We start from the raw sequence: 26684 nt of genomic DNA, 5'->3' as shown, positions 1-26684 counted from the left end.
GTAATACTCTGTCTGGCTCTGTGATGGGCTGGAAAATGATGGCGTGGAGTTTGGGCCGCTGGTCCTGCTGCACTGTTCCTGGATAAGTCCTTTCATCTCTGGATGACGGTAATTATTATTATTATAAGAGCTGTCACCTTTAGGCAAGTGCTCTGCAGTGATCACCCTGTAAAGACTTTTATATGCGTTAACTCATTAAAGTCTCACATCTATCCTATGAAGTCCCATCATTGCCATCGTCACCACCATCACCACCATTACCATCACCATCATCATCACCAGCACCACCACCACATGACCACCACCATCACCACCATAATCACCATCACTATTATTGCCATCATCACTGTCACTAGCACCAACGCCACCATCATCACTACCACCATCATTACCACCACCATCGACACCATAATCACCGTAATCATCATATCACTTTTATCACCATCATCACCACCACAAATAACACCATCACCACCATCACCAGCACTATCATCACTATGACCATCACTACCACGATTATCACCATCACCATCATGATCACCACCATCACCACCATCACTATCATCACCACCATTAACATCATCATCACCACCATCACCATCAATATCATCCCACTACTACCATCACTATTATTACTATCATCACCATCATTATCATACAATCAATTCACAGAAATAAACTGAAACTAAGCAACAGGTACACACACACACATCCACGCAACAGAGCTGGGATTCAAACCCAGATGCTTACTGACACCAGTGCCTATGCTCTTTTTTTTTTTTTTTTTGAGACAGGGTCTCACTCTGTCCGCCAGGCTGGACTCACTGCAGCCTCTGCCTCTTGGGCTCACAGTCTTCCCGCCTCAGCCTCCCGAGTAGCTGGGACTACAGGCATGCACCACTACGCTCCGCTAATTTAGACAATAATTTTTTTTCTTAGAGATGGGGGTCTTGCTTTTGCCCAGGCTGGTCTCGAACTTCTGAGCTTAAGCAATCTGCTCTCCTCAGCCTCCCAAAGTGCTGGGATTACAGGTGTGAGCCACCACGCCTGGTGAGTACTCACACATGTACCATGAAGTCACATTGCTCCCTGTCTCCGCCTATAAAACATAAAGTTTAGATTTAATGACCTCCAAGACTTTGCTACTCAAAGTGTTGTCCGTGGACCAGCAGCCATCACTTGGGAACTTGGTAGAACTGCTGAATCTCAGGCCCCACCTTAGACCTACTGAATCTGTATTTTAACAAGTGCCCAAGTTACTTGTAGGCATGCTGGAATTCTTGTTTTTTTTGTTTTTTGTTTTTTTTTGAGTCAGAGTTTCGCTCTGTCACCCAGGCTGGAGTGCAGTGGCATGATCTCCGCTCAGTGCAACCTGTCTCCCAGGTTCAAGCGATTCTCCTGCCTCAGCCTCCTGAGTAGCTGTGATTACAGGCAAGTGCCACCACGCCTGGCTAATTTTTGTATTGTTTAATAGAGACGGAGTTTCATCGTGTTTGCCAGGCTGGTCTCGAACTCCTGGCCTCAGTGATCCACCTGACTCGGTCTCCCAACATGTTAGGATTACAGGCGTGAGCCACCGTGCCCGGCCTGCAGGCTGGAATTTGAGGACCTCCCCAACAGTTTCTTCCTCCTTGGACATTCTGTGAATTGTGACCTCTGTATGGAGTAAAGGGTCACTCTGTTAGGATAATACAACCCCTACATGCCCTTTCCTGACTATGTCATTGAAGCCAGGCTGAGAGGAGCTCCTTCTTTCCTCCCTTCCCTTCCCCTTCCTTCCTTCCTTCCTTCCTTCCTTCCTTCCTTCCTTCCTTCCTTCCTTCCTTCCCTCCCTCCCTCCCTCCTCCCTCCCTCCCTCCCTTCCTTTCTTCCTTCTCGGAAGCATCTTCTTTTTGGACAGACACAGTCGACTGCTTCTCAGACTACATGACCCTGTGGATCCCGAAGAACCACGTGGAGGGGCTGAGGCGGTGGCTGGCCAGGACCTTGCACTTGCCAGGTAAGAGGCGGTGAGTGGCTGGGCAGGGTTTTTGCTGGGGCTTTTGTGTTGCCTTCCCCTGCCTGCAATGCTCCTCCCCCATGGCTCTTGCAGGTTCCTGGGCATCACTCAAATCTCTGCTCAAAGGCCACCTCCCCCCACAGCCCTTCCAGGCTCTCTAAAGTCATCCACGCCCACCCCAGTCACAATCCGGGCACTCCTCACTAGTAAGATGATCTCCTGCCATTGTTCCCAAGCTTGTCATCTGCGCCCCTCTTCCAAACAGAAGGCAGCGCTGTGAGGGCGCGGCCCACGTGCTTTTTGTTTACAGCTACATCTTCAGAACCGAGAACACTGCCTGGTGCTTAGAAGATTCCCAATAAATATTTGTTGAATGAACAAGTGGCCCAAAGCCCTGGAAGAAGCGTCCATCTGGTACCGATATGCTCCAAAATCGAAATCACTCTGCAAAAGTGGAAGTGAGACTAAAGGGGTGATTCTCACACACTTGGGAGAAATGGGAGGCCATCACATGCTTGGTGGGGGAAGAGCGCATCTAAAACAGCAAAAAACAAGGGCATAGTGTCACTTCCAGAAATTTCTGCCATGAGCTTTCCAACAGAAGAAGTAGGAAAGCATTGGATGGCATCAGGGTACCTGGAACCTTCTGGAACCTTCTGGAGGGAACACGAGTAGCGAGAGGAGCAAACAGCTTGCTTCCCTCCATGCTGTCCATCTCGGTGGCTGCAAAGCAAGCCCCCAGGTTCCTCCTCTCTTTTGCACAGAAAAAGAGATATTGAAGAGGGAGGCTTTCCAATCTCACCGAAAGTCTAGGAAAACCTCCTAGGGACCCTGCTTATTCTGGAAATTCCTAAAGCAACTTCTGGGACCAGTAGGGCCTAAATCTGCCCTGGGAGGGCCAATAACCCATTGGCCAGCCAGCCCGGGACGCCTTGGGAGAGACATTTGTGTATTAAAAGGCCGCTTTTCCAGGAGAAAAGCTGTGGATACATTAAGCTGTCGCCTGTTCTTTGGAGAGCCATTATTAATGGAAAACAATAGATTAATAGTTTTAAAATGCTTGTTCAATAAGTAATTTTTATGGCTCTGGATAGAGCCCATTAAACATTTCTGTGTGTTATTATAAAGAAGTTTTAAGCGTAAAATCATAAAGCCAATAATCAGAGAATTAGTCACAGCGGCCAGCCACAGGCCATTAGTTTTAGGCGCTGTCAGAGACACCTGTGGCTTTTGAGGGAGAGTTTTCCTTTCACGCGGCAACGCCAGGTGGGGATGGAGAAATGACGGTGCCTGCTGCCTTCCATAAACTTGAGGGGACAGCAAGCAGGTGTGAGCAGCAGGGTGCCAGGCAAATATTTACAAAGTGCAAACGTGAATGCAAAACTAAAACGATCCAGGTCAATTTGCACATCCAGCTCAGACACTTTTTCTCCCCAGCGAGCTACCTTTCGCAACCTTCCTCCGCCAGAGGCATGGCCTTGATCTCTTGCTAAAGATAGCGGTGGAAGCTGCGTGCTTTTGAAAGGAAAGCACGTCACCAGAGAATCCCACACAGAAAGGCTGCCAGAGCTGTTTTCTGGAATAGCGTATTCATCTCCCATCAAATGCACAGCCGACTCAAGCATTTGAAAGTGAAACTGAGCTTTAAAAATGCTTTAAAAATAATTATGACAAAAGCAATACAAGATAATTACAGAAACTAGAGGCAATCCAAAGGAGATAATCAAAACTGCTGGTAATCCCTCTACCCAGAGATAGCCCCCTTTATTTTTCACTCATTCAACAACTACTTATTTATTTATTTATTGAGATGGAGTCTCACTTTGTTGCCCAGGCTGGAGTGCAGTGATGCAATCTCAGCTCACTGCAACCTCTGCCCCCCGGGTTTAAGCGATTCTTCTGCTTCAGCCTCCAGAGTAGCTGGGACTACAGGTGCCCCCTACCGGGCCAAGCGAATTTTTGTATTTTTATTTTTATTTATTTATTTTTTTGAGACAGAGTCTCACTTTGTTGCCCAGGCTGGAGTGCAGTGGCGCAACCTCGGCTCACTGCAACCTCCGCCTTCCGGGTTCAAGTGATTCTCCTGCCTCAGCCTCCTGAGTAGCTGAGACTACGGGTGCCTGCCACCACTCCCAGCTAATTTTTTTGTATTTTTAGTAGAGACAGGATTTCACCATGTTGGCCAGGCTGGTCTCAAACTCCTGGCCTCAAGTGATCCACTTGCCTCGGCCTCCCAAAGTGCAGTGATTACAGGTGTGAGCCACCATGCCCAGCCTCATTCAACAGCTATTTATTGAGAACCTTCTGTGTGCCAGAAACAGCTTGAGGCACTAAAGATGCAGCAATGAACAAAACAGACAAATACCCCTGGCCCCATGGAGATGACATTTGACTAGAGGGCAATAAACAATCAATATAACAAATAAGCCAGTAAGATAGTTGGTTAGAAGGCAATGATTGTGCAGAAAAGGGTGAAGGAGGGCAGGATCGGGGAGTGTTAAGAGGGTAGTCAGGGTGGGCTTCATGGAGAAGGCGACATTTGCACAAGGACTGAAAGGAGGCAGGGGAGTCAGCCATGCGGATATCTAGGAGAAGAGAGTTCCAGGCAGAGGGCACAGCCAGTGCAAGGGCCCTGAGGCAGGAGTGGGCCTGGGATGATTGAGAAATAGCAGTGGGTCTGGTGTGTTTGGAGCAGAGGGAGGGAGGGGAAGAGAAGTGGGAAAGGGGGTCAGAGAGGTGAGGGCAAGTCACGTGAGGCTTTCAAGGGCTTTGTTTTTTTATGCAATGGATTTTTTTTTTTTTTTTTTTTGGGACAGTGTCTCACTCCGTCACCCAGGCTGGAGTGCAGTGGCACAATCTTGGCTCACTGCAACCTCTGCCTTCCGGGTTCAAGTGATTCTCATGCCTCAACCTCCCAAGTAGCTGGAATTACAGGCGGGTGCCACCACACCTGGCTAATTTTTGTATTTTTAGTAGAGATGGGGTTTCGCCATGTTGGCCGGGTTGGTCTCGAACTCCTGAGCTCAAGTGATCCTCCCACCTTGGCCTCCCAAAGTGCTGGGATTACAGGTGTGAGCCACCGTGCCTGGCCAGCAATGAAGAGGTTTGAGCAGAGGAGAGACACAATCTGCCTACGTTTTGAACAGGATCCTGCGGGCTGCTGCATGAAATATACACAACAGGGGCAAAGGAGGAAGCCCGGGGACATGGGAGGAGGCAGCCGCAGTGACACAAGCCGAGGATTCGCGTGGGGAGATGGGGTCGGATTCTGGATACACCTTGAATGAAGAACCATCGGGCTTTCCTGTTGGTATAAGCCTTTCCAGACTTTTAAAAATTACTGCTATTTTTATCCCCTCCAGGTAAGAAGCTTCCAGGCGGAGCAGTTTCTATCTGTGAGTCTGATATTTCTGACCCTGCCAGAGAAGCCACCTCCACAGGCTCAACCCGCGTTTCTGTCCCTTTCTCATTCCAGGCACCTGGAGGGCCCCTGACCACCTGGATTCTTCTCTTGCTAAATGTGGCTACTTCCTACATCCGGCTTCGGATGGTGACTTCCTTTTTCGAGTTCAATACTCGGCCTGCTTTGTGCAGAAAGAGGTGGGTTTGGGAAACTTTTTTGTTTTTTTTTTTAAAAGGAGATTTAAGGAGCTAAGCCTGAGCTCAGATGTCAAGTAAGGAGACACTGCACCATTATTCCTCAGTAGAAACTGAGCTGAGGGAGACCAGAAATCTCTGCCCTCATGGAGTTTATGGGCATAGATATTAAAAGGCCGCTCAGCTCAGATGCTGCCTCCTCCAGGCAGTCCTCCTGAGAATCCCCCCTTCTCTGTGCAGTGGACCTGCTTCTATCATTGCCAACACTGACTCATAATGTGCCCACTCACACACCATCTCCTGCTGGACCTGGAGTCTCTGGGGTGAGGCAGTCACACCCACAGGCTTGCCTCAGGGCCTGACACACAGTAGGTACTCAATAAGTGCTGAATGAAGTGAATAAATGGTGCTGAGGAGTTGCAAAGGCTGACTGACAGCCCTCACTTGCACAGGCCCATTATGGGCTCACGAGACCATGTGACTCTAAAATTTACAGAAGCAAGATATTTTTGTATTCTTTTTCCTTTTTTTTTGAGACGGAGCCTCGCTCTGTCGCCCAGGCTGGAGTGCAGTGATGCAGTCTCGGCTCACTGCAACTTCCGCTTCCCAGCTTCAAGCGATTCCCCTGCCTCAGCCTCCCAAGTAGCTGGGACTACTTGGAAAAAGTAGCTGAGACTACTTGGTAAAGGTGGGGTTTCACCATGTTGGCCAGGCTGGTCTTGAGCTTCTGACCTCAAGTGATCCACTCACCTCGGCCCCCAGAGTAGCTGGGACAACAGGCATACACCACTACGCCCAGATAATTTTTGTACTTTTTGTAGAAGATGGGGTTTCATCATGTTACCCAGGCTGGTCTGGAATTCCCAGGCTCAAGCCATCCTCCTGCCTTGGTGTCCCAATGTGTTGAGATGATAGGAATGAGCCACTGTGCCAGCATTCTTGTTACTTAAATTTCACTCCAGGGGTCCTGCAAGGGGACAACCAGCCGCACAGTTTGGCTCAGAGTTTGTTTTTTTTTTTTTGTCTTTTCCTCACCTCCACTTCCCCTTTCCATTTCTTTGTGCTCCCTTCCTTGACCTAGTCCAGAGTTTTTGCCGAGTGGGGCTGTGGTCTGGAGTGGGGGAAGGAATTTTGGGAACTACCCTGCTCCTTCTCTTTCTCTTCCTCTCTGTGGTCACCCTTCTCTGACAGCCGTGTCACCCTTCTCAGGCCCCACCGCAAAGCTTAGACTTGGGTTCTTCTTGTGTGGCTGAATGAGGGCAGCCTGGGAGGGGCGGAGGGACCTATTGGTTTGACATCTTTGAAGTCTGCCTTGTACCAGAATGAGCTAGACCAGCTCTCACGTCTAGTCTCAGAAATGGCCACATGCCTTTGGCTTAGTGATTTACCTTCTCTAAGCCTCAACCGCCTCATCTGTAAAATGGGAATTTTATGTCTCATAAGCCCAGCCTTGGCTGGGCTTGGTGGCTCACGCCTGTAATCCCAGCACTTTGGGAGGCCAAGGAGAGCGGATCACTTGAGGCCAGGAGTTCAACACCAGCCTGGCCAACATGGTGAAACCCCATCTCTACTAAAAACACAAAAATTAGACAGGCGTGGTGGTGTATGCCTGTAATTCCAGCTACTTGGGAGGCTGAGGCACGAGAATTGCTTGAACCCGGGAGGTGGAGGTTGCAGTGAGCCGAGATCAGGCCGTTGCACTCCAGCCTGGGTGACTGAATGAGATTCTGTCTCGACAACAAAAAATAGCCCAGCCTTATGAGACACTGGTGAGCATCAAAGGAGATAAAGTGTGAACAAATGTTTGTCAACTCTCAAGGGACATTAGGACGCAAGCTCTTATTCTCTCTGACTAGGTTTGACCTTCCCCCAAATCCCCAGATGCTCCCCAGCCTGGAGGGCTTCCTTGGTGGGGGCTGAGCTTCCAGAGCCGGACCCAGGCTCCGTGTTGGTGTCGACCTTGGTCTCGTTTCCCATCCCTCTTCCACAAGCCCACCTTCTAGGAGGTTCATGGTATGCTGTTTGCTATGAACAGGGACTGACCTATAATTGCAGCCTACTAACTGTATTTTCCTCTCTCATTTGCACACATGAAATTTGCCCTGCTTCCAGAAAGCAAATTACAGGCTGGAAATCAGAATATTTCAGAAAGGGGTGATGGGGTTGGAGCGGAGTGATCGCTACATAATGAAGTGTCCGATGCTGAGGTCAAGGCTGGGCCAGGAAAGCGTCCACTGTGGGCCCATGTTCATCCAGGTAATGGGTTCGGAGGGTCTGAGGGGTGGCAGAGGGACCTCCCAGGCTGGGCTTCCCTCTAAAGGCCAAGGCTGGTGGCCCTGGCTCCTGCACCATAGGACGTGGCCCAGGGAGACAGGTGGTAGCTGCAGATGCAGTATGGCATTGTTCTCCTAAACATCCTTGGGTACTGGCTAGGTGCCAAGTCTGCTGGGTTTGGTTTTGAGCAAGGAGGGGTGAGATGGGAGGGGAGGGGGAGATTAAAGCTCTCCGACCTCAGGTTCTGGATTTCCTATCTTGGCTGGCTCAGGGGGCCACTTGGGTTATCACCAAAGCTGCAAAATTGCATCTTTGTGTCCTTTCTCTCTGGATTGAAAAAATTTGCGGTTTGGATGCTTTTTTTTTTTTTTGACCTGGGTAATGTCAAAGAGTTATAGACCCCAAATACGATCAGGTGCAATGTCTACATTTTAAACATCAGGGAAGAAAGGTTGAGCCCCAGCCCAGATCCAATGGTGAGCTCTTTCATGGCCGTGTGCATTCCTTGAATTCAAGTTTCTCTCTAGCTCTCATCAGCGGGGCACCTCTGTAAGCTAAACAAGATTTGGATGGGAGTGGGGAGGGCTAGAAACCCAAACATCTATAGGGACCAAACCCGCCACAGAAATGAGCGTGCTGGACTGAGGAGGAGGCAGTAAAGAATTTTACTCATTCCTTCATTTAGTCAGCTGGTGTTTTTTTTTTTTGGAGATGGAGTCTTGCTCTGTTGCCCAGGCTGGAGTGCAGTGGTGTGATTTCGGCTCTCTGCAACCTCTGCCTCCCAGGTTCAAGCGATTCTCCTGCCTCAGCCTCCCAAGTAGCTGGGATTGCGGGCGTGTGCCACCATGCCCAGCTAATTTTTGTATTTTTAGTAGAGACGGAGTTTCACCATGTTGGCCAGGCTGGTCTCGAGCTCCTGACCTCAAATGATCCACCCGCCCCAGCCTCCCAAAGTGCTAGGATTACAGGTGGGAGCCACTGTACCCGGCCTGTTTTTTTAAAGAGACAGAATCTTGCTCTGTCACGCAGGCTCACTGCAGCCTTGACCTCCTGAGCTTAAGGGATCCTCCCACTTCAGCCTCCCGAGTAGCTGGGACTATAGGCTTATGACACCATGCCCAGCTAATATTTAAATTTTTTGTAGAGACAGAGTCTCACTATGTTGCCCAGGCTGGTCTCAAACTCCTGACTTCAAGTGATCCTCTCACCTTGGCCTCTCAAAGCCCTGGGATTATAGGCATGGGCCACTACTCCTGGCCCAGCAAACACTTATATATGGCTCATTCTGTGCTGGGCACCGTTCTACTCACTTTGCAAATATTAACTCATCTCAGCTTCATAGCGATTCTATGTAGTTGGTTCTATATTGATCCCCATTCTGCAGGTGAGAGAACTAAGCAGAGAGAGATTAGGAGACTTGCCAGCTGGTAGCAACAGAGCTGGGCTTTGAGCCAGGCCACATAGTGGGGGCTGGGGATGCTGGAACAGGCACAACCTGCAGTCCTGGCCCCCTACAGAGGGAGCTGAGGCTGGACTCCACTCCAGCCCCATTTTGCCAGATTTTCCAACATTTCAAGATAAACTGGAAATCTATAATTGTATGTGAAATCCTCCAGTTAAAAAAAGTTCACTTTATTTATTATTTTGGGGGGATGGAGTCTCGTTCTGTCACCCAGGCTGGAGCGCAGTGGCATGATCTCAGCTCACTGCAACTTTCGTCTCCTGGGTTCAAGTGATTCTCCTGCCTCAGCCTCATGAGTAGCTGGGATTACAGGCATGCATCACCATACTCGGCTAATTTATTATATTTTTGGTAGAGATGGGGTTTCACCATGTTGGCCAGGCTGGTCTAGAACTCCTGACCTCAAGTGATCTGCCTGCCTCGGCCTCCCAAAGTGCTGGGATTACAGGCATGAGCCACCACGCCCGGTCAAGTCAGTTTAATTTTGTAGGCACTGTGCGGCTCAAACAAAGTGCTGGATTTGGCCTGAGGGATTTGGGCAGGCATCTTCTGTCTGTGAGGAGGAGGAGGAAGGAAGGAGGAAGAGAAAGGAGAGGAAGGCAGAACTGAGAGGAGGAGGTTGGAGTGAAAAGGCTGCTGATGACAAACACCATTTATTCAACAAGCATTTATTTATTTATTTATTTATTTATTTATTTATTTATTTATTTATTTTGAGACAGAGCCTCACTCTGTTGCCTAGGCTGGCATACAGTGGTGTGATCTCGGCTCACTGTAACCTCTGCCTCCTGGGTTCAAGCGATTCTCATGGGATCACAGGCATGTGCCACCACCAGTTTAATTAAAGCCAGTTGACTTTTTTATATTTTTTGTGTTTTTAGTAGAGATGGGGTTTCACCATGTTGGCCAGGCTGGTCTCGAACTCCTGACCTCAACCGATCCACCTACCTTGGCCTCCCAAAATGCTAGGATTACAGGCGTGAGCTGCCTTGCACCTGGCCCCAACAAGCATTTATTGAGCATCTATTTTATGTCCAGCCCTGTGCTGCTGCTAAGGGAACAGATATGACCAAGGCATGACTTGCACCAGGAGGAGCTTATCACCTTCTTCTCATCTGATCTGAACTTCAAAAATGAGTATGCTGTGGTGGGAAGGGCCCCGGCACCAGCCCAGCTCAGAAGACCTGGGCTCATCTCCGCTCTGAGCCCGGCTCACTGCCATGTTGGACTCTGTGAAGTTCCTTTGCTTCTTAACCTGAAGGAGCAGGGGCTGAGCGGGAGGGGCTTCCTCTGCCCACCTGCCTTTATTAAGGGCTCAGAGTGGCCACGCCAAAGCCGGTGTTGGTGCACCTAAGAATTGAGGGACCGGCCCCGCCCCGGGATCCCCAAGCAGGGCTGCCAGGGCACCTATTTGACATCCCAGGGCTGGTTACTGCTTCCTTTGCACTGGGCCTGTGATTCTCGAAGCCGCCGCCAGGGGGACGGTGTTGCTGTCCTCACACGACACTGGGCCTGGGCCGAATTGCTGAGAAAAGCAGAAACGACTCCTCACCTGGGCGCCCGCTTGGTCTCCATCGTCCTGCCCTTGAAGCCCAGATGCCCCAATGTCCCAGTCCCTGGCATCCTTTACTGACCGAGGTGTGGGAGCAGGTTGGGGGGGGGCGCTCTGCATCCCTAAACAGTGTCTCACAGAGGTGGGCAGCACACAAGGAGCAGAGGCGGGTCTCTGCTGCCCCCGCCTCCCCTCCAGCCCCTTCCCCCATCTGAGAACCTCATCGAATTGACTGATTCATTCCCGGTGACTTCTGCAGCCGCCACTTCCGTGGCTGCACCTTGAACTTGCATTAAGTTTTAATTAAAGCCGTTTCACCGGCCTTGCCCTTGGCTAAATGCAGCTGTGGGCACAGGGTACATAGATATTTAATACTCTGCCTCTCCCTGCTGATGGCGCAGGGTGCCCAAGGGTGTACCCGAGCCGTGCCCTGCTTGCAGTGATCTGCGAGATCGCTTAAGTGTGCCCACAGGCCCCGAGCGGGAGGCCGCGCAATAACTATTCATTGCCCTGGGTTAAGTGTGCCCGGGGGCACCCGTAAACTCAATGCAGTGATTAGTGATTGCTCCCAGTGAAGGCTGCCCGAGCTCCTGCGGAATGTCCACGGGCCCTAAATAGAGCCTCCTCCTGGCGACTTAAAGGGCACGGTGCGTTTTGCCTGCGCACTTGTCACGTCTTCCCTTCCTTCCTTTTTTTTCTTGGAGACGGAGTCTCATTCTGGCCAGAGTCGCCTAGGCTGGAGTGAGTGGGACAATCTCAGCTCGCTGCAACTTCCGCCTCCCAGGTTGAAGCGAACCTCGTGCCTCAGCCTCCTGAGTAGCTGGGACTACAGGCGCCTGCCACCACTCCTGGCTATTTTTTTTTTGTATTTTTAGTAAAGATGGGGTTTCAACATGTTGCCCAGGCTGGTCTCGAACTCATGAGCTCAGGTGATCCACCCGCCTCAGCCTCTCTAAGTGCTGGGATTCCAGGCATGAGCCACTGCGCCCGGCTTTCCCTTCCTTCTTTTAGCAGAATTGCTTTCCTTCTTCTTACAGCCTGGCCTCTGGGGGCCTGTCTGCCTTCTTCCTGGTTCAGCAGCGGGGGTGGGCTGGGGCACCATGGTGCAGCTTTGGTGGTGTTGAGGAATTCCCGCATCCTCTTCATTCTCCTGCCAGACCTTGGGGACGTCTTCTCCATTTCTTCCACTTTGCTCCCCAAGGGAAGGCAGCACCCCCTAAAAGCAAGGCCATCACAGGGCTGACCCGAGGGGCTCCCTGTGGGCCGCCTGAGCCTGCTGCCAACATGGGCTCTCTGGGGCCAAGGAACAGCCGAGCTGGGCAACTGGGGAGGCTGCATGGTGGTGGGGGGCCTCTTCCTGGCCCCACCCACTCCTCTCTGCTTCTGGAAGCCCTTCTCTGTCCCTGGGGAGAAAAGGTGGGTAGCCTTGAGTTGGGGAGCTGTCAAGATGAGTCAATTCACTCTGGCCCCAGTCTCCCCATTCTGTATCGAGTAGGAGAGGGGGTCTGATGGTCTCCGAGGGACCCTCTGCTGGTCTGTGACTCTGTCCAGTGCCACAACCTCCCTGGCCAAGTCTGACACAAAGGCAAAGGGGCATTTGGAGAAAGTAGAGAGACTTGAGAGAGCACCTGTGTGGGCAGCACTGGCTGCAGAGGGGTTTTGGGGAAGGTCCCTTGCCCACGCCATCACCTTGGACCCTGGTCTGTGAAACGGGAGAATGGTGCCACCCTACGGGATGGCTGTGAGACTCAGGCGTGGTACGAGAAACCACTGTCTCGGTTTGCCTGGGCCTGTCTCAGTTTTAGCACTGAAAACCCCACATCAGGGGCACCTCCCCACTCCTGGGGAACCGGGATGGTTGGTCCCCCTAAAAACGGTGCCATTGGGGGGCACAGGTGTACTCTCTGGGCCCGTAGAAGCCCTTACTCTCTACACTGCTGCTAGTTGGATCCAAAGTGGAAAGAAAAAGGGCAAGGAAGAAATTGGGACCTAGGGAGAAAAACAAGACAAGAGGCCTAGGAAACAGCCCCAATGGAAGTGGGCTGTGAGCAGGGTTGGTCCCATGCACATCCGCTCTTGGCCTCACCAGCTGCACCCAGGACCCCAGCTGCCCCCTTGGCCGGGCCCAGGATGGCAGCTGAGGTGGTGACATTTCCCTGCGTCTGTTGACACTCGAGTCCCAGAACATAAACGATTTTCTTGTCTTAATGAGCAAACAACCCAGTGGCACAGCTCTCTCACCGGCCTCCTGCTGGGGTAATTGCTGGCGCTGATGGGCACAGGCAGGGATGTTTGCTCACCTTTACTCACCGCTTGCAGGAGACATTGCTTCCTCTTTGTCTCTGCAGGTCTCCCGGCCCCTGCCCCTGCGGAGCGACAATAGACAGGTAAGTGGGCCCCGTTGGAATAGCAAGAGCAACTCTCTGGAAGTTTCTGCCAGGCCTGGTGGGTGCTCGGGATGCTCTGAGGCAGCTTTTGAGTTTGCTTGTCCTCTGGAGAGTGTCATGGATGGTACAGACTCTTAGGGACCAGGTCTTGCCAGCTGAAGTTTGAAGCTCCCGCTGATGCCCTCCAGGCAGACGCCTGAGGCCATCTGAGAAGAACCTTGAAGAGGGGACCCCAGCTTTGGGTGGGAGGCTGGGTTGGAAGGCTCTAAGGTCCTTCCTGTGCTAAGATTCTCTCTGCCAAGTCTCCAGTGACAGGGAGCTTGTTCCTTTGTAAGGAGCTTGTTCCATGTTGCACAGGTGTTTCCCGAATTTTCCTTCTGCTGGTCCTTTGAGTGTTTCCCGCAGCCTCCCGGAAGGAGCCAGTCCCTCTTATCCATTTTACATCCCTTTGAATATTTGGGGTCAGTGAGCTTGACCTTCCCAAGTCTTCCTGACGTCCCCCTGCCAGTCCTCCTGAGATGGGAGCTGGGGACCCTTCCCTGTCCCTCTGCCCGCATCTGGCCCTCACCTTTATTCAAGGCCCTGATCCCCATGTCCCACTAAAGGGTGGCAAACAGAGCCAAGGACAGGACTCCAGTTGTGCCCAGCCAGGGCAGCATAGGGGCCAACTGGTTGGCATTGCTGTTAGGGGTAACTGTGTGTTCGTTCTTTCAGTCACGTTGTACACCTACTGTGTGCCAAGCACCCCTGCAAGGGACCTCCTCCCCTAAAGTATAAGCGTGCTAGTGTCTGGTTGACTCTCCTCCCCGAGTGGCCTGCCGTCCTGCCTCCTGGCCTAGATTTTCCTCCCCGTGACCCTGTTACCTTCCTAGGTGACCCCTCAAGTGTCCCTTCTCCATAACCCCTAGTGACCGTGCCTCCCTGGCCACATGGTTTGTGAACGTGTCCTGTTTCTCCAGACTCCATGGCTGCTGTCCCTTCGAGGGGAGCTGGTGGCTTCTCTTGAAGATGCCAGCCTGATGGGACTGTATGTGGACATCAACGCCACTACTGTCACCGTCCAAAGCCCGAGACAAGGCCTTCTTCAGAGGTGGGAGGTCAGTGGTGGGCAGCAGGCCCTGCCAGGAGGTGAGGGGCCTCTGGGGCATAGCACCCAGAAGAGCAGGTTGCCACCCCTCCAGTGACAAGTCAAATGTCCGCCTGCGAGACTGGACAGATTTAGGCAGGCGCCTTAAAAAATTGGGCCCCATTAGCGTAAAGTGCTCCGCTCTGCAGATGAGGGGCTCCTGCAATCATGCATTCAGCTCGTCCTGATCATGGTGGCAGGAGCGTAATTACCATCTCTTTAAATAGCCCAAAGTTGCCGTGTAAGAGAAGACGGCTCACATGACATTTGCTCTGAGCTTGCTTCCTGCTAAAAATATCTCAGCTAAATAATATTTCCTAGTTGCATCGGCGCAATAATCCCTGACCTGGGCTTTGTAACACTTGGGGCTTTAGTTCAGAGACTAGTTCAAAGGTGGGAGAGGGGGCCCCTGTGGAGGGAGTTTGCATCTGGAAGGAGCAGTTTTGGAGACCTCAGGGGGGACCCCCCTCCTTCTCCAGGTGCTGAACACCTCTGTTGAGCTCCTGCCACTATGGCTGGTGAGCGGTCACCATGCCTATTCTTTAGAAGCTGCTTGCCCACCGGGTAAGACCCAGGAGTGCCCCTAATGTCCACCTTTCCAACTTCATCACATTCTGGTCTCTGTTTTCTCCCTTCTCTGGGCACCTTATTCCCATCTGTCTCATCCCACCTCTCCTCTCCTCAGTCCCAACCTTGGCTATGCGTTTCAGAAATGCTTGGGACAAAGAGAAGTTTGCTTTTGCTGGAAGGTGTTGGGGTATGTGTGTGTGGAGTAGGGGTGGGATGTGGGGTGAATAAAAAGTAAAATCATCGGCTGGGCGCGGTGGCTCATGCCTGTAATCCCAGCACTTTGGGAGGCCGTGGCGGGTGGATCACGAGGTCAGGAGATCGAGACCATCCTGGCTAACACGGTGAAACCCCGTCTGTACTAAAAAAATACAAAAAATTAGCCGGGCGTGGTGGCGGGCGCCTGTAGTCCCAGCTACTCGGGAGGCTGAGGCAGGAGAATGGCGTGAACCCGGGAGGCAGAGCTTGCAGTGAGCCGAGATCGTGCCACTGCACTCCAGCCTGGGGGACAGAGCGAGACTCTGTCTCAAAAAAAAAAAAAAAAAAAAGTAAAATCATCTACTACAGACCTGCAAACTTGAGGTCTGCAAATTCTTGGGAGCTCCCAAGCTGGCTCCAGGGGCTCTGAGAACAGAGATAGGAGAGAGCCTGCAGCCTGGTCAGACCCTCCAGGGCTCTGTGATCTGAGGGCTGTGAGGACCCCTGATCTAGACCACGTATGTGATAACTGTTTTGTTCAGCCTGGAGTGACACCATTGCCCTGGGTCTTATGTCATATAAAGAGGTCCGGAATCTGGAAGACCACTTCCTACCTCCAGGGAATTTAAATTCAAAGAACTCGGCGTGTAAAGTTAGGTGGATCAAAGGCTTCATCCTGTGTGGGTAGATTAGAGGTGGTTTAGACTTTCCATTTGTATGAATTTTATCATGGACTGAGTATCGGGATCAGGGCTCTGGGGATTTTCAGGCATTGGCAACGACCATCATGAGCCTCCAAACATCTCTTTCCCTGTTCACAGTGTTTCAAATCCCTTTATATAAAGGCAGATGCTTCCATTAGCAGCTGCAGAGCTGACTTAAAATGTCCCCCTGAGAGCCTGACACAGTGAAATTCTTGCTAAAGTGTAAACAACTGATAGGAGCTGTATTTCTTTCTTTTTTTTTGAGATGGAGTTTCGCTCTTGTTGCCCAGGCGGGAGTGCAGTGGTGTGATCTCGGCTCATTGCAACCTCCACCTCCAGGGTTCAAGCTATTCTCCTGCCTCAGCCTCCCAAGTAGCTGGGATTACAGGCGCCCGCCACCACACCTGGTTAATTTTTTGTGTTTTTAGTAGAGATGGGGTTTCACCATGTAGGCCAGGCTGGTCTCGAAATCCTGACCTGAGGTGATCCACCCACCTTGGCCTTCCAAAGTGCTGGGATTACAGGCGTGAGCCACCGTGCCTGGCCTAGGAGTTATATTACTTAAGAGTTGCTGTGGAAATGGAAGGGGCACTGGGCTAGGTCACCGAAGCCGAAGACGGTCTCGGTAGAGACATTTCTGCAGCTTCCCTGCTGGCATCTGCTTCCTGATGGGCCTTTGCAAGTGGCAAGGTCTGTCAGGTGTTTGGGGATGGTCTTTTTTTCTTATTTTCTTCATCCATGCAGCTAAGTTTCAGCCCAGGCAGTGATACCAGGACACCAAGTAACTTGCTGTCACTGACTGGGGAAGTGTGCCGTGCTGGCCACAGGTGTGGCCCCTGGAGAAGGCCCACCACCACTTAATTTGTCCACAAGCCTGCAAAGTGTGTCTTTTTCTGTGTCCTGTGTCCTTCCCATTCCAGTGTCATTCCAGCCAGAGTCGGAGGTCTTCGTTCACATCCCCAAGCAGAGACTGGGTCTAGTCAAAAGAGGTTCCTACATTGAGGAAACCCTGAGCCTCAGATTCCTCCGAGTCCACCAGTCCAACATCTTTCTGGTGACTGAGAACAAGGACTTTGTGGTGGTCAGCATTCCGGTGGCCGGGGTGCTCCAGGTCCAGGTGAGTATCCAGTGGCATCTCCGTCTTGCCCCTTCTCTTCCTGAGGCCCTTCTCCTTTGGTCACCAATGCCATATGCGGTCAGAAACATGGAAGGTAGGCCAGTCACAGTGGCTCCTGTCTGTAATCCCAGCACTTTGGGAAGCCGAGGCCAGAGGGTCACTTGAGCCTAGGAGTTCAAGACCAGCCTGGGAAACATAGTCAGACCTCACTGCTACAAAAAAATTTAAAAATGAGGTGGGAGAATTGCCTGAGCTTAGGGAGTTGAGGCTGTAATGAGCTGTGATTGTACCACTGCACTCCTGCCTAGGCAATGGGAGTGAGACCCTGTCTCAAAAAATAAAAGTGGAGGGCAGATCTGTGGTGCTGGCTGAAAATGGACTTCACCATGTATGCCCCTCAGGCCCATACTTTTACCAAGGTAGCCCCATCAGGGGACAGCCACAGGGCATGGGATGCCCCTGCCATGTGCAACTAATTTCTTTTCTTTTCTTTTTTTTTTTTTTTTGAGACAGAGTCACGCTCTGTCACCCAGGCTGGAGTGCAGTGGCACGATCTCGGCTCACTGAAACCTCCTCCTCCTGGGTTCAAGCGATTCTCCTGCCTCAGCCTCCCGAGTAGTTGGGACTACAGGTGCTTGCCACCACGCCCAGCTAATTTTTTGTATTTTTAGTAGAGACAGGGTTTCACTGTGTTAGCCAGATGGTCTCAATCTCCTGACCTCATGATCTGCCTGCCTCAGCCTCCCAAAGTGCTGGGATTACAGGCATGAGCCACTGCACCCAGCCAACGTGTAACTAATTTCTTGTGGCCCCACAGCGATGCCAAGAAGTCGGAGGAACCCCGGGAACACAAGCTTTCTATAGGGTAGACCTGAGCCTGGAATTTGCCGAGATGGCTGCCCCAGTCCTCTGGACAGTGGACAGCTTCTTCCAGTGTGTGGGTGAGTGAGGCACCATGAGGCTGTGACTGCTGGTAACAGGCACACACTGCACAAACCCTCTTTCCTTGGCCCTGGGGTTCTTTCTTCTGTGACAATGTTTCACTTCCTGGATCCGACAGCTCCCACACCTACAAGGTAAGTGAGGTGTCAGACATACTGGCTGGAACTGGCAGGAGAACAACAGTATCATGAGAACTGAATGGTGATGTGGTTCCTGGCCCTGGAGTCTGCCAGGGAGGGGACAGGGGAGGCAGATGGGGGTGCATCCATTTCCTAACCAACCACACAACCTCAGTGAGTTACTTAACCATGTTGAGCCTCAGTTTTCCCATCTGGAAAATAGGCATACCAGTACCCAGTTTGAGGATCGAATGAGATAAGGGGAATGAATGGCTTAGAAGAGTGAGTGCCTGGCGCAAGAGGAGCTGTTTCCATTTATCCACTCTCTCTGTGTGGGCTCCAGTTCCTCGGTTCACTTGGTAGACAGATGAGTGTCCCTGGCAAAGAGCACGACACGATGCAACTTGTTTCTCAGCTCAAGAGGAACCTTCTTCTAAACGTGGTGTATGCCTTCATGCTAGGATGCTGGGATGGGGTTTTTGGCGAAAGCTCCGCTAATGGACAACCTGGTATTCACACATGCAAAACCACCAGGAGCAAAATCCATTGAAATACAGCACAAGGAAATGCACATAATTCACAAACGATGTCGATCACTTTCATCTTATACTTCCTAACTGTCCTCAATCGAAGACAGACGCGAAGGAGATTTAACTCAGATGTTAATAGCGCAAGTTTGCCCTGTCACGAGGATATGATGTTTCGGTGCTGCACAAAAATGTAATTATATTCAGAACTATATTTAAAGATTAAAAGGGGGACTGCCTACCACAGCTAGCCCCAAATTCAGAATTAGAAACAAAGAAAAAGGCGGGATGGGGGGTGAGTTCTGACAGTCTGCTAAAAATGGAAATGTTTCTTGAAAATTTTTACACATTTCGGCTGTTTTTATTTTAACAGTTTCCTGCAGTGATGACATTAATCTTGGAAAGGGAGGGCTAGAACTTTATCCAACAGATATTCAATAAGCAGTTGCGGTTTATGAGGCCCCATGCAAGGCTTAGGTGGGAATAGAGGCTGCTGGATTTGGTTCTTGCTCTCAAGCAGCATCCAATCTGGAAGGGAAGATAAGAAATGCCCGGAGAAAGGCCGGACGCAGTGGCTCACGCCTGTAATCCCAGCACTTTGGGAGGCCAAGGTGGGAGGATCACTTGAGGCCAGGAGTTTGAGATCAGCCTAGCCAACATGGCGAAACCCTGTCTCTCCTAAAAGAGGACATCTCTAATCTGTAATCTCAGCTACTTGGGAGGCTGAGGCAGGAGAATTGCTTGCACCTGGGAGGTGGAGGTTGCAGTGAGCTGAGATTGTGCCACTGCATTCCAGCCTGGGCAACAGAGCAAGACTCGTCTCAAAACAGAAACAAAAACAAAAAACAACACAAAAAAAATGCCCAGAGAATTATGAGGGCAGGTGGACTCAGGAGAGATGTCAGAGAGTAGATGATCTTTATCCTGGGTTTTGATGAGAGGGCAGGTCCTTGATAGGAAGATATGGAGTACAGTATAAAAATAGATCAGCAACAGCAATAGAAACATTTTAGGAAGAGTTTTTTGGCCTCTCTGGAAAGATTTACACAGGGAAAGAATGTTCTCTTCCTCATTTTGTTAATTTAACATCAGCAACCAGAATGAATCTCTCCCCTCCCTGGTTCCCAGCACACCTCCCCTGCACCTCCCCAGCAGGCTCCCTGCAGCTTCGAGGTCTTTCTATTCTTATTATAGTTATGGTGCATGCTCCTGTCTCTCCCTCTAATAGGAATTCATTCAGATCAGGGGCTGTGTCCTGTTCGGCTTCTTATTCTTGATGGGCCTTATCTTGCCGCCTTGCCCTTGGTAAGCACTTCATAAATGCTTGTTGGCTTGAAATTTCACCAGGAATTAAAAAAAAATGTTTTACACAGATAACATTTTTCTTTTGTAAATATGTGACTAATGTGTTGGAATATTAATATATGCTAGAATTGCCTAAACTCCCCATGGTTAGAGATTTTTAAAAAATCTTCCTCCTCCCTGACCCCAAAAGTAATTAGAACCTATAGGACAAATCCTAATTATTGAAGTGTCTGGTCTGGAGAAATCTAAGAGATGGTTTAGATATAGTTGTTTTCATATTTGTGTGTATGTGTGTGTGTGCACATATATATATACATATATATTTTTTTTTTTTTAAATAAGAGACAGGGTCTTTTTCTATTGCCTAGGCTGGAGTACAATGTTGCAATCATAGCTCATTATAACATTGAGCTCCTGGGCTCAGCATCCTGAGTAGCTGGGATTATAGGTACAAGACACCATACCAAGGTAGTTTTTAAATTTCTTTTTTTTTTCCCCCCGAGATGGAGTCTCACTCTTGTTGCCCAGGCTGGAGTGCAATGACGCAATGTTGGCTCACTGCAACCTCCGCCTCTCCTGCTTCAGCCTCCCGAGTAGCTGGGATTACAAGCGCCTGCCACCACGCCTGGCTAATCTGTATTTTTAGTAGAGATGAGGTTTCACCATGTTGATCAGGCTAGTCTTAAACTCCTGACCTCGGGTGATCCGGCCGCCTCGGCCTCCCGAACTTCTGGGATTATAGGCGTGAGCCACCACGCCCGACCTTAAATATTTTTTATAGAGATGAGATCATGCATGTTGCCCAGGCTATTCTTAAACTCCTGGGCTCAAGTGATCCTCCTGCCTTGGCCTCCCAAAGTGCTGGGATTACAGGCGTGAACCACTGTGCCTGGCCTGTTTTCACATTTTAAAGTGGGGTTCACTGATGGAAATGGCTCTTGGGGTGGGCAGGGAGTGTCAGTGGCGGGACAGTGGGGAGAATAAGAACACCCAGGGCCTGGGCATGGGGAGATAAAGCAGCAAAGCTCAGTGTTGGAGGTGACAGGGAGTGGTGGAGACTCCTGGGAACCCACAGCCATCAGGTCCCTCTAAGTGGAGCAACCTCGCTTAGCTGGAGCTGATCCTATCTTGCAGGGAGGCAGGCCCGTGTAGCCAAATCTGGTTTTCCACGAGAACCTGGTTATATAAGAACCCCTGCTTTTAAAATGTTGTTGGTTAATTTAAAAAATAGTTCAAACACCCTGCAGGCCGAGTCAAACATGTCCAAGGGCTGTATTTGACCCCTGGGCCAGAATTTGCAAGCTCAAACCCAGCAGTTCTCAACTGCAGTTGATTTTTGCCTCTCAGGAGACACTTAGCAACATCTGGAGACCTTCTTCATTGTCATGACTCAGGGGATCCTACCAGCATCTGGTGGGGGGAGGCCAGGGGGCCTGCTAAACACCCTGCACTGTACCTCCTCTCCCACACTTGGCAAAGCGTGATCGGCCTGGAATGCCTACGCTGCCTGGGCTGAGTCTAACCTGAAAGGTGGTCGGGCAGGGAGCACTCTCCGGTTCTCTGTGGTTCCTGAGGCTGAGCCAATGTATTTGACCTCAAAATAGGAAATGGCTCAAAGACGAAACCATCTGGTGGCATTGAAGCTGGGACAGGGAGTCAGGGCCAGGTGCCCCTTGCAGAAATTCGAATATCTGTGATTTAATTTTAAAAAATGGGCCGGGCATGGTGGCTTATTCCAGGCCAAGGTGGGCGGATCATTTGAGGTCAGGAGTTTGAGACCAGCCTGGCTAACATGGTGAAACCCCATCTCTACTAAAAATACAAAAAAATTAGTTGGGCGTGGTGGTGCACACCTGTAATCCCAGCTACTTGGGAGGCCGAGGCAAGAGAATCGCTTGAACCCAGGAGGCAGAGGTTGCAGTGAGCCAAGACTGCACCACTACACCCCAGCCTGGCCACAGAGTAAGACTCCGTCTCAAAAAGAAAAAGAATCTTTACATCCACATAGTCTCAAAAAGGACTCCAGTTGGGAGGACTGTGAACTTCAGCCAATGGACATTTCCCAACCCAGGGCTTGCATCTGACCTCCCCAAGCTTCCGTTCCCCACCTGTGGAAAAGGGGTCACTTGTGGTCCCTTCCATTCCCCATCTGTGGAAAGGGGTCACTCATGGTCCCTTCAGCAGGGCATTGGGAGGATTTTGCTTCCTTAGGAGGAAGGCTGACCTCTGTCTTCTCTCTGGAAGGTTCAGGAACAGAGTCGCCTGCCTCAACTGCTGCACTGAGGACCACTCCCTCCCCGCCATCCCCAGGACCAGAGACCCCCCGTCCAGCGGGAGTGCCATCTGCTGCATCCTCCCAGGTGTGGGCTGTAGGACCAGCTGCCCAGGAATGGCTTTCTCAGGACCTCCTGCACCGGCCTTCCAATGCGCTGGCCAAGGCACGTCTATGGCTGCATACTCTGCCCATGGTTTCCTCCAAAGAGTCCGGTCCCCATGAGGTACCGGTAGACCCAGCTGGGCCTGAGGCCCTTCTCTTTCACCACCATTCTTCCAAAGAGAGCCCCACTCTGATCCCTAACCATGTCACCTCCTCAAATTCAGAATATTTCCCATAGAAAGCTGGGCCCCCAAGAGCTCCCACCTGAGGGCAAACCCCCTTCATCTGTCGGCCTGGATCACAGCAGCCTCCCAGGGCCTTGAGACACAGCCAAAGGAGGCAGCGGGGGGGTCAGCAGCTATGCACACAAACGGAGGGAGGGAAACTGAGGCACACCAGAGGACTGGAGACCCAGAAGTCACAGCTTCCTCCAGCTCTTCTTTTTTTTTTTTTTTTTTTTTGAGATGGCGTCTTGCTTTGTCATCCAGGCTGGAGTCCAGTGGCACGATCTTGGCTTACTGCAGCCTCCACCTCCCAGATTCAGGCGATCCTCCTGCCTCAGCTTCCCGAGTAGCTGGGATTACAGGCACATGCCACCACGCCCAGCTAATTTTGTATTTTTAGTAGAGATGGGGTTTCACCATGTTGGCCAGGCCGGTCTGGAACTCCTGGCCTCAAGTGATCCACCCGCCTTGGCCTCCTATTGTGTTGGAATTACAGTCCTGAGCCACCGCACCCGGTCCCTCGAATCCATCTTTGGGCTGAGATTCTCAGGGCAGCCAGAGCCCTTGTGTTCTTGTTTCTGATGCTTTTTCTCTCTCGATGAAGAAGGGGCTTGGACCTTTCCTGCAAACAGCCAAACCGGCGAGAAGAGGCCAGACATCTGCCTCCATTTTCCCCAGAGTGGTGCAAGCTCAGCGAGGTCCCCAGTCTCCCCCAGGGGAAGCAGGGTTCCCTGAACACCCCACACCTCCAGCCACGCTCCCCTCGGAGCCTGTAGAGGGTGTCCAGGCTAGTCCCTGGCGGCCACGTCCAGTCTTGCCAGCGCACCCGGCTCTGACCCTGCCTGTGTCCTCAGACGCCTCCTCTCCTTCACCGCCAGCCCCAAGGCCTGAACGATCTGAATTGCTCCTGGTCTCAGGACCATCTGTCACCCTGACTGAAGGTCTAGGAACTGTGAGGCCTGAGCAGGACCCCGCCAAGTCTCCAGGAAGTCCCCTCCTGCTGAGAGGGCTGTCAAGGGGTGATGCGGCTGCACCCGAGCCCATCACGGGGGAGCCCGGCCAAGCCAGTGAGGAGTTCCAGCCATTGACGAGGCCCTGGCGGGCCAGACTGGCTGCAGAGGAGCTGGTTTCTCACCATTTTCCTGGAGAGCCCCAGGAAACATGCTCTGGAACGGAGGTGGAGAGGCCACGCCAGGCTGGGCCTGGTCTCCCCAGGGAGGGGGCCAGGGGGCCCGTGGACCTTTCATCCTCAGAACCAAGCCAGGACGTAGAGGGGCCGGGACTCTCCATCCTGCTGGGGAGGGATGCCGCATTCTCTACCCCAAGTGTGAGGCAGCCAGACCCCAGTGCCTGTGCCGGGGCCTCAGGACCCGAACTCACTGGGATGCCCAGGGTGAAGCCGGCAGTGCCCCTGGCAGTTCTTCCTATGGAGCCTCTGCCACCAGAAACTGTTCGCCCAGCAGCTCTTCTGACACCCGAAGCCTCATCTGTAGGAGGGCCAGACCAGGCCCAATACCTGGAGTCAGCCCCTGGCTGGCCTGTGGGCCAGGAGGAGTGGGGGGTTGCACACACATCCAGCCCTCCGTCCACGCAAACCCTGAGCCTGTGGGCTCCCACTGGAGTGTTGCTACCCAGCCTGGTGGAGCTTGAACACCCCTTCCAGGCTGGCCGGGGGGCCTCACCCCAGCAGGAGCTGACGGAGCCCAGCTTGGCCCGCAGTGCTGAAAGCCACAGGCCTCCTGAGCCACAGGACAGTGTGGAGGGGTCTCCTGCGAGGCCCTCACGCTGAGCCTCCATGCAGACTCCAGGGTGAGTCCTGGGTGCACCCTTGGGAGGTAGAGTGCAAAGGGTGGGAGGCAGTGATGGGTCGGCCTGGAGGTGGGGGCTGGGGCCGTCTTTCCAGGGAAGCCCCAGTGCTCTTCCGGCCCAGATCATCACTGTGCTCAGCCACAGCCGGGCATCTAGGCCAGGGAGCCCAGGGGCACTGGGTCACTGAGAGTCACCGGGGCCATCCAAGCCAGCAGGGTGCCAGCTGCTGCCGTGGAACCCAGAGGGAGTGGTGAAGTGGCAGGCTGTCTGCCTGCATGGACCTCCCTGAGGGAAGAGGCGCTGAGTGAAGGGCAGTGTCTCCTGGTCTTTCCCTGGCCCTGCCAGCTGCATTTCTGGGCTTGGTCTGCTGTCGGAGGTAGTGAAGCATCAGGGTAAGGTGCAGGCTTTGCAGCCAGGCCTGCCAGGAGCTAGGGTTCAAGTCCCAGTTCCTCTGCTGTTTGGCTGTGTGACCTTGGCAAGGCACTCACCTCTCTGAGCCTCAGTTTCCTGATGGGTCAAATGGGGATGGTAATCGTTCCTCCCGATGGGGCTGTTGAGAGTTGGGTGGGAAAGGAACGCAGAGCATTTGGCGTGGAGCCAGATGACACCCAGTGCACTCCGAACTCAAGAGCCGTTCTTACGGCGATCATTCCACCATCCACCTCGTGGACCATGACACCCAGCACGCCCAGAACTCGAGAGCCGTTCTTACGGCGATCATTCCACCATCCACCTCCCGGCCCAGGCAGAGGGGGTGCCTGCAGGCCCAGGAAAGCATGGAGGGCCTGAGCCATGGTCCAGACATCTCTGGGGGTCGCTGGTGATGGTGATATGAACCCTTGGTGTTTACCCCCTCCCCAGGCCTTGGGGTGCCATGACCTCAGGTCTCTAAAGGACTCCAGGGGAGGAGAATGGGATGCCACTGCTTCGTTTTCATTACTCATAACTCCCTTCCTCTGGGTTCCATGGCAGCAGCTGGTACCCCACTGGCTTGGACAGCCCCAGTGACCCTCAGTGACCCAGCTGCCCCCAGGCTCCCTGGCTTAGATGCCCAGCTGTGGCTGGGTGCAGTGTTCTGGGCCGGAAGAGCACTCACTCAGTGCTTCCCTGGAAAGGTGGACCCCCAGACGCCCACCTCCAGGCAGACCCATCACTGGAAGTGGGATTTGAAATGCAGCCAAGAAGAGGAGACCGTCGGCAATGCCCGCCCAGAACAAGAAATAAATAAATAAATAATCAGGGTTGTCTTGGCTGATAAACGGTCCCCACCTCGAAGAAGACTTCTCCCCCCTCTGCGGTCCCTCCTCCTCCCTCTCCGGGCAGATCCATCCCGGGCAAAAGCTTAATAGCCCCATTTAAGGCTTTTCCTTTTCACCACGAGATTGAGCTGCTCCTGCCATTACGAGGTTTTCAGCTTCTCTCTGAAATCAAATTACTGACTCCATTTAATTTTTTAAAAGCTCAGATGATTTCCCTTCTCGAATCGGAGCCGTGACTCCAAGGCCAGCCCCCACCAGCCCTACCAGGCGGTTCCCCTGCGGGCAGCCGCTGCCCTGGGACGGCGGTCCCCACGCCTGGGGAAGCCTGACACCTAGAGGGAAAGCCAGCAGGAGGAGGCCTGAGTCTCTGGCCGCCACCCTGGACACTGGGCTGGGTGGCCTGAGCTGGAGGAGGCCCACAGGAGCCCATGGCTAGAGGCCGGATGATCCTCAAAGGCTGGTGGGGTCAGTGGTTAGAGCCCAGCACTGATGCCGTAGGCTCATACCGGAGGGTCCCTAGCCTCCCAAGTGCCTGGCCACAGTGTGTGTCTGGGACTCCACCATCAACAAAGGTTTATGGAGCGCCTCCTCAGTGGTGCCAGGCACTGTTCCAGCCCCGGGGAGGCTTCGGTGAATCGAACGAAATCCCTGGTGTGGGAGGGAAAGTTCTAGAGCGCGCGTGAGAGGGGGATTGGACACCGACAATGAACACATGAGACAATTTCAGACAATGCTTCCTGCTCTGAGGAGCAGCAAACAGGCAACTCCGGTTGCGAGCTGCTTTGGGTGGGAAGGTCGGGCGACCCCTCTGAGGAGGTAAGGAGACAACCGCAGAAAGAGCTGGGGGTGGCATCCAGGCAGAGGGACAGAAGAGCAAGGGCCCTGAGGAGGGCTGGAAGGATGGAAAGAAGGCCATGGAAGCTGGTGGTGTGAGCATGAGAGTGCAGGGGGGATGGACCTCCAGGGTTTGCAGGTCCCGTCAGGAGCCCAGATTTTATTTTGGCCTTGATGGGCTGTCCAACAGGGGCCTTTGAGCAAAGCAGTAGCCTTGAGTAGATGCTTGAAAAGGCTGGCTGGAGAGTGGACGTCAGAGGGACAGAGCAGCAGCCCCACTGAAAGGAAAGGTGACTCAAAGGGTC

General features: G+C 52.3%; 1 protein-coding gene across 4 annotated transcripts in view; it reads left to right on the top strand.

The window, feature by feature from the left end:
* C24H1orf127 (chromosome 24 C1orf127 homolog) overlaps positions 1–25527 on the top strand; it is a 38559-nt gene extending 13032 nt beyond the window's left edge. Inside the window, exons 4-14 of one of the 4 annotated variants that reach the window (XM_030805475.1) lie at positions 1883–1999; positions 5475–5599; positions 7709–7852; positions 13233–13271; positions 14231–14368; positions 14877–14961; positions 16787–16983; positions 17801–17924; positions 22121–22314; positions 23082–24286; positions 25259–25270. In XM_030805475.1, coding sequence (XP_030661335.1) covers positions 1883–1999; positions 5475–5599; positions 7709–7852; positions 13233–13271; positions 14231–14368; positions 14877–14961; positions 16787–16983; positions 17801–17924; positions 22121–22314; positions 23082–24266 — 2348 coding nt within the window. In that variant the 3' untranslated portion in view covers positions 24267–24286; positions 25259–25270. Of the gene's footprint in view, positions 1–1882; positions 2000–5269; positions 5362–5474; positions 5600–7708; positions 7853–13232; positions 13272–14230; positions 14369–14876; positions 14962–16786; positions 16984–17800; positions 17925–22120; positions 22315–23081; positions 24287–25258; positions 25271–25401 lie in introns of those variants that run through there. The other 3 variants (XM_030805476.1, XM_030805478.1, XM_030805477.1) reach the window with 3 other exon arrangements.
* Positions 25528–26684: the final 1157 nt, after the last annotated feature.

The sequence above is a fragment of the Nomascus leucogenys genome, chromosome 24 (genome assembly GCF_006542625.1).
Source record: "Nomascus leucogenys isolate Asia chromosome 24, Asia_NLE_v1, whole genome shotgun sequence".
Classification (NCBI taxonomy): Eukaryota; Metazoa; Chordata; class Mammalia; order Primates; family Hylobatidae; genus Nomascus; species Nomascus leucogenys.
Note: the sequence above shows the minus strand (reverse complement) of the source record. Positions and strands in the feature narration are given on the sequence as shown.